The sequence below is a fragment of the Priapulus caudatus genome, unplaced genomic scaffold (genome assembly GCF_000485595.1).
Source record: "Priapulus caudatus unplaced genomic scaffold, Priapulus_caudatus-5.0.1 Scaffold21, whole genome shotgun sequence".
Taxonomy (NCBI): domain Eukaryota; kingdom Metazoa; phylum Priapulida; class Priapulimorpha; order Priapulimorphida; family Priapulidae; genus Priapulus; species Priapulus caudatus.
In genome coordinates, this window is record NW_014577082.1 from 596,700 (window position 1) to 603,829 (window position 7,130).

Genomic DNA, 7,130 nt, shown 5'->3' on the forward strand with positions numbered 1-7,130 from the left:
ATAGATGGTAAGTGGTAATACATGGTAATAATATATAGATGGTAAGTGGTAATACATGATGGTAATATATAGATGGTAAGTGGTAATACATGGTAATAATATATAGATGGTAAGTGGTAATACATGATGGTAATATATAGAGTGGTAATACATGGTAATAATATATAGATGGTAAGTGGTAATACACGGTAGTAATATATAGATGGTAAGTGGTAATACATGGTAGTAATATATAGATGGTAAGTGATAATACATGGTAGTAATATATAGATGGTAAGTGGTAATATATGGTAGTAATATATAGATGGTAAGTGGTAAGTGTAAGTAAGTGTAGAATAAGATATAGATGATAGGTGGTAACGAAAAATATAGGTGATATATGGTAGCAAGCATGTGCTGTGTGGTAGTGAGACATATTATGGTACATGATAGTAAGAATCTAAGATGTATGTTACACGTGGTAGTGTGGTGTACAAGATATGTAGTATGAACATGATATATGGTAGCAAGAAGAACACGTGGCAGTAAGATTTATATATAATATGGACCGATATGTGGTAGTAAAATGTATGTCATGCAGTATAAGCTGTAAGTGAAATATACATGTGGATATGCTATTAGCACACAACCACATACAAATACAGATATACAGAGACTTGCACACACATGCATGTGTACACAGGCACGTGTGTACCTAGATGTGGGATATATATTCTAAGCTGCTAGGTCAAGGTGGCGTGGCCAATACAATGTCACCATACGAGGTAACGTGATGCTATACAAGGTTGCAAGCCGAATTATACGTATGTTGCCTAGGTTATTAGCCCGACCTAGAAAATAAATTAAATACAAAAAAAAATTTAAAAAAGGATTTTTAAGATTGTTGCCCAAAAATCGAAACAATCACTGCTCCATGGCACCGACTGCACATCGCACAACTGTGACGTCCGTCACCTACACAGCTGGAGCCTTACCGATGTTTCGTAGCCTGTGAGGAAACCAAGTTTCTCTGACCAGTGCCTGATGCCTTCCTTGTCCTGGTAGGTGGCTGCCTTGATCACCCGCATGTAATCATCTACAAATCTTTTGTCAAAGTCTCTACATGCTCCGAAATCGAGCAGGCAGATCTGCAACAGATCGGGAGTATAACCATACAGACACGGGGAATGCAGGACGACTGTGCATGCCAATGTCACCGCATGTTAAACGTTGTTTTCCTAAGGTTACAATGTACAAACCCCTAATTATGCAACTCCTGATTTTGCGAGCCCATGTTCTGTGATAATTTACATTTTACTCTCTAGAAGCATTTTTTCATTTCTATGACGAGACAATTTTGACTTTCACGATATTGCTGATAGAATTTTATTTCTTTTATATGCAAATTAATTTAAACGACAAAAGTCGAGCACGTTTAAATATCATTGTAACACTCCTGGCACGTGCACATGCAAAAATCCATAGGATTTCTTCAGATAGTTAAGGCGAAGTAGTGCATTTTGCATAAAATCACCTTATTTGTATCAGCATTGTAGAAGAAGTTTGACCAGTTTGGATCCGTTTGCATGAATCTAAACTCAAACAGTTCCTTCAGGCACAGTCTCAGAATGTTTTCACAGATCTGTAAGCAAAGGCATAAGTTTACACCCGACTTGTATGATAATAGTCATCGTGATATAAATCTTCATCAATGATAGAACGTTTGATGAAGAACCGACAAAGCTTGCTTTACATTTAGCTTGGTCAGCAACAGCTTAACAAAGCCTTAATCCTTCAACACCTATTTCCACTGTTATTATATTTTCATTTTATCTGTCATATAGCATAATTCTGTTTCAGCCCTCCCTTTCCATATTATACCTTTTATCACCACCCACCATTACCGTTTTACCCGTTGCTTTACCAGGATTCTGCTTCTCTCACTCACCATGTATCGGGTGTCTTCGTCAGCGTCTGCCACCTTATCCACGGCTTCACCGTAGATGAGCTCTTGCGTTAGCACCTGCTGCGTCGTCAACGCATCGATCACCTCAGGAACGTGGAACACCGTATCGTTCTTCATCAGCTCCCTGCAAAGAGTGGAGCCGGCTAAACTATCCTGCTCGCCAATGAGAACCGACCCGACGATAAAAACACGTGAACATTTGGCGAGAACGATCGGAGACGGTTGGCAGTCGATAGCAGACGTGTGCTGTTATGCAGTAAAAAACATTTTGTTCTCAATCGAAAATCAGCTGCGTGCGGAGGCCGAAAATGGAAAAAAAGTTCGATTGCGACAACCAACCTTGAGATCACATACGTTTGATATTCACGATAAACGTTTTGTTTTGATGTCAGAAAATCGGTCGTTTGTGGTGGCGGAACACACAAACAAGGATTGCGAAAGTTTTTCTTCATTAATCAATAAGTATGCATCAAGTGATCATGGGACATTCAAAATTGTAACACACTCCAAAAGTATGTGGCCAGAGAATAATGAAAAACTATAAAATAATATTGATCGCTTTGTGGGAGTCTTGTATGCAGTCACATTCGCCTTTATTCTGACAGATTATGTAAACTACCCCTTAATACTAATAATAGTAATATTGGCGTGGAGCTTGATATCCTGGGTAATTAATGTTTATTTTAACTTTTGTTACACTGTCCTAGCTGTAGACGACAACAACAAAAATATTAAAAAATTGCCGTGCGTGATGAACGAAGGAAGACCCAACCTAAAACAAATGTTCTTGTTGCATCACAACAAGTTGGTCATGTGCGCTTAGTTGTAAAGTCCATTACCTGATGTGATGAACGAAGGAAGACCCAACCTAAAACAAATGTTCTTGTTGCATCACAACAAGTTGGTCATGTGCGCTTAGTTGTAAAGTCCATTACCTGAAACGCTTGCAGTTGTTAGCCTCGCGAATGTAGTCCACCTCCCAAGCTAGCTCCTTACGAGCGACCAACACAGCGTTGTCCACGTACAGGCCTTTAGGCAAGATGTTGGCAAGAGTTAGTACCGACATCAGGTTGTCTATGTCGCTGTCGATGCTAAGGCCTATCCCAGGATACTAAAACATCAATGAAAAGACAACATGTTATCCATGCTTTGATGGAAGTTTCTTCTTCTTCTTTCTATATATTCTTTTAATTTCCTTTCTTTCTTATTTATCTTCTTTTCGAGTCGAGTACATGACTCACAGGTTGCATGGTCTCACATCCCTGCAAATAGCCTTACTCGTTTCCTCAAAAACATTAGATGCTACCATGCCTGGATTTGCAGAATAGGCTTAAAGCTAGACCTGGGATTACTTTCAAGCTTCCCTATTACTATGAGATATGATTCACGCTAAACAAATACGAAATATACATGTGTAAATGTATTTGCTTTGGCAGTCACCACACCTGTATCTTCATTGCAACCTCCCTGCCATCATGAAGTGTTGCCAAGTGAACCTGTCCTATAGAAGCTGCCGCAAACGGTCTAGTCTCGAACGATTTCAGCTTCGTAGCCCAGTCTGTTCCGAGTTCTTTCGTCAGCACTTTCTATACAAATCAACCCAAACACGGTTTTTTTTCTCTTTATAAACACAACTGTTGAAAACGTGTTATAATTGCACAGTACAACAAATCGGTTATTTTACCATGAAATTTAACAGAATTCTCATGCATATGTTTAGACAAGTTCAAATACATCTTATCCTACTGAGAGTTTAGAAAATAAATCAGATCGAGCTGAAGACTGATTCCACTGTGGTACCTTCATCTGCCATTCTGGCATAAAGTCTGCTCCCTGTCTCACTCTGGCAAATATTGTTTGCAGTTGAGGGCTGATGAAGACATTATCTGCAACATGACATACATGATCTGCTATACGACTCACACATGTTATGAGACATATCTGCTATATAACTCATCTGATATATGAGATATATACTCATGTGACCTCTAACATGAGATACAGCTGCTATGCGCAACATGAAACAACATACGAGAACAAACATGACATGCAAGTAAAAGCAGTTGCTATGTTTTACAACTAAAACGATACACAGATGCACTGTATTTGGGGTATAGGTAGGTTAGATATCTAGCAGTTTGGTATTTTGGACAGAGAGGAGAGAGCGAGGAGCTGTCGGTACCTTGGATGCTGAGCATCTGTCCAAGCTTCAGAGCCGCTCCCCTCACCTTGCAGAGTGTGGCGACAATGCGCTCAGCATTTGCCTCCGATAGGAAGGGGCTACTGCCAAAAATAGCTCCTGTGCTGGGTGCGCCTGCAAAATGTCCCCATCACATCTCTCCTTAACTATATGTGCTAACACGTTCAAGCCCCTGTATGATTTTTCCTCTTTTCATGTCATGTTCTCTTTGCATGTGTCATGCGTGCGTGCATGAACCACTATAGACCTGGCTGATAATGATTCGTGGAAACTAATACTAGCCAAGTCTAGGTTTGATGCTTTGGGTGCAATTATAACCATGGGAAATATTATAACTGTCATATATGATCAAATCGTAGATGTGAAGACTTATGGAATTGATCACTGGCAGTGGACACACCTCTCAAATATGTTTAGCTACCCCTTACATTCACTCTTCCTACAGTCAGATATTTACAAATTGTATTAACTAAGGTATTGAGGTACTGAGGTATTGAGGTATTGAGGTATTGAGGTATTGAGGTTCTAAAGGCCACCGCACACCAGCCGATTTTTACAAACGATGAAGCGATGAAGCGATGAAGCGATGAAGCGATGAAGCGATGAAACGATGTAGGTGTGCGCGTTCATTTGTAGACGATTTTATTTTTATCGGGTGATCGTTCCAAAATCAAACATGTTTGATTTTGAACCGATTATTTGGACGCGATTTTGTGGTGTGCGCGTGACCTTGAAGATTGAACAGCGTGTGCGAGTGGCTGTGTAAATTTCCACACTCAATTCGCATTGTTCGCTTGATTGTTCGCTTGGACGCATTGTATTTTTTTCTCAGCTCGCATATTCAGGCCGCCGCACACCTACATCGCTTCATCGCTTCATCGCTTCATCGCTTCATCGTTTGTAAAAATCGGCTGGTGTGCGGTGGCCTTAAGGTAACATGTAAATATAAAATCACTACAAACGGATTAATACACGTTCAACGAGTAATATAAACTTTCATGGTGCATAAAATTAACATAGGAAATGCAAACATAAATAATAAATTGCCAAGAAAATGAATTTTACCCTGCGATAAACCAAGTGATCTTCGTGTGACCTCTGCAATAGCACCAGCACTTAGACCCACAGCCAAACCTGGTATAGATTAAAAAATAGCAACAAATTTAAACATGTCCACACACCTATGTGTGCAGGATAACCCATACAATGTCACTCACATCTGTCTATAAATCTCTTCATTATATACAAAACAATAGCTAGTATCATAACGTTTTTTCCAATTTTAGATATCTATGGGTCGTATCTAGAACAGGATGGTCCCACATGCAGGGTAAAAAAAAGGCTCAAAATAGCTCCCGTAGAATTGTTGACGAGAGCTATTTTTTCCACAGACCTTTGAAAAAGAGCTCCTGTGAAAAAAAAGAAATTTTTTCCCTGCCTACAAGCATGCTCTTCTGTAAGAGCAGTGCACCGTTACAACCAGAATATGCCCTATCGTAATCTAAAGCCTAGCGCAGACCTGCGATTTTTGGTTGCTCGTCGCTGCAACCTGCAACCGCAAGCGATCGGTCGATGTGTCACCGCGTGTGCGCATACATGCGATTTCGAAGCAATTCTAGAGCAATTTTGGAGCGATTGGGAGTGGCGAGTCGCTCAAAATCAAAACAGTTTGATTTCTTGCAACTCGTCACAAGCGATCGGAATCGCTATGGGTTGCTGTTGCACGTTCCCGCAGACGTAGCAATTTCACAGCAATTTTTACAGCGATTCAAGAATCGCTGTCGAGTTGCATGTAAAAGTCGCAGGTCTGTGATAGGCTTAATGAATGCCACAGAGAAGAGTGCAACGTACCACCGTAACTTGCAAGCCTTTCTATTCTGGAATCAGGAACTTTTTTCTCTCGAGAGCGTGGCCCTAACTAGAAAGATCATTATTAAAGTTACGATGTAATAGAAACAGGTACGAAACTAAATTTTCACTAATGAATTAAAAAAATATAATAAAGGAAAGCACAGTTCTACTCATTACAAAGACGAAATTACTTTACTAACAATAACAAAGATTTCACGACTTCTAGTCAGTGAACTAGGAGCTTACCACTTGTTTTGGTTTTAATATCATTTTTGGCTTCGGCGGCCCACTTGACTGCGTGCGACGTACACTGTGTAGATCGAGCTGGGTGCGGGTAGTCACCGCAAAATGCTGGCGACAGTAATAATGTAACGAACGCTTGCCGCCGGAAGCAAACGGGTCGTCCATCTTGCCAGCTCCCATGCCTGGCTGATCATTGTCTCTGTCGTCTCGTCTGACATCGTCCCTGTCACCGTCAGCACTACTGCTGTCGCCCGCCTCGTTAACAACATTCGTCCTGTCAAACTCCTCCGCACCGGGCGCCCGCGGCGACTCGCTGTCGAACTCGTGCTGCGGCCTCTGACCTGTGACGTCACGCGAGGTGAACTGACTGACGAGTTGTCTCGCGGCTTCCGCTATATTGCTCGCCCCGCGGGCTGCCCTCCTCATCGAATCCTGGAACACATGATACAAGTGTTACAGTAGTCAGTTATCACGATACGGGTTATACAAGCTGTGCTGCTACACTTACTGCAGCTACATGGACTTGCACCACTATACATCATTGTTAACACCTATCATGTGTGAGTTTGTGACCAATTTCCTTTATGGTCCATAGTAGATTTCACCTGATCTGTTTCATAAAATGAATCAGCTATGTTTAGGTAGCAGCCACCTATGTGCACTCTGTAATAGGAAAATGTATAAACCAGGGAAATATAATAAGGGGTCCGTGAACCAGGCGCATGCAAAATTTTGTATTTGTGTGCTTATGTACATTTTTATGGAAAGGGGTCCATAGCTTTCACCGCATTCTCAAAGGGGTCCATAATAACTCAAACAAGAGCCGCAGAGCATCTGGGCTCATCTGAGGTCTGTTGCTACGATTATAAACGTAAAATTTCAGTCGTGCGT

General features: G+C 41.1%; 1 protein-coding gene across 3 annotated transcripts in view; it reads right to left on the bottom strand.

Moving 5' to 3' along the window:
• The window catches only part of LOC106812606 (aarF domain-containing protein kinase 4-like), a 20,503-nt gene that overhangs the window by 1,103 nt on the left and 12,270 nt on the right, over positions 1-7,130 (bottom strand). For 2 of the 3 annotated variants that reach the window (XM_014816523.1, XM_014816516.1), the window contains exons 4-13: positions 6,243-6,671; positions 5,997-6,063; positions 5,211-5,279; positions 4,128-4,259; positions 3,746-3,831; positions 3,391-3,531; positions 2,881-3,056; positions 1,928-2,069; positions 1,514-1,621; positions 975-1,127 (exon numbers count right to left, since the gene is read on the bottom strand). In XM_014816523.1, coding sequence (XP_014672009.1) covers positions 975-1,127; positions 1,514-1,621; positions 1,928-2,069; positions 2,881-3,056; positions 3,391-3,531; positions 3,746-3,831; positions 4,128-4,259; positions 5,211-5,279; positions 5,997-6,063; positions 6,243-6,671 — 1,503 coding nt within the window. The remainder of the gene's footprint in view (positions 1-974; positions 1,128-1,513; positions 1,622-1,927; positions 2,070-2,880; positions 3,057-3,390; positions 3,532-3,745; positions 3,832-4,127; positions 4,260-5,210; positions 5,280-5,996; positions 6,064-6,242; positions 6,672-7,130) is intronic. The other variant, XM_014816532.1, reaches the window with a different exon arrangement.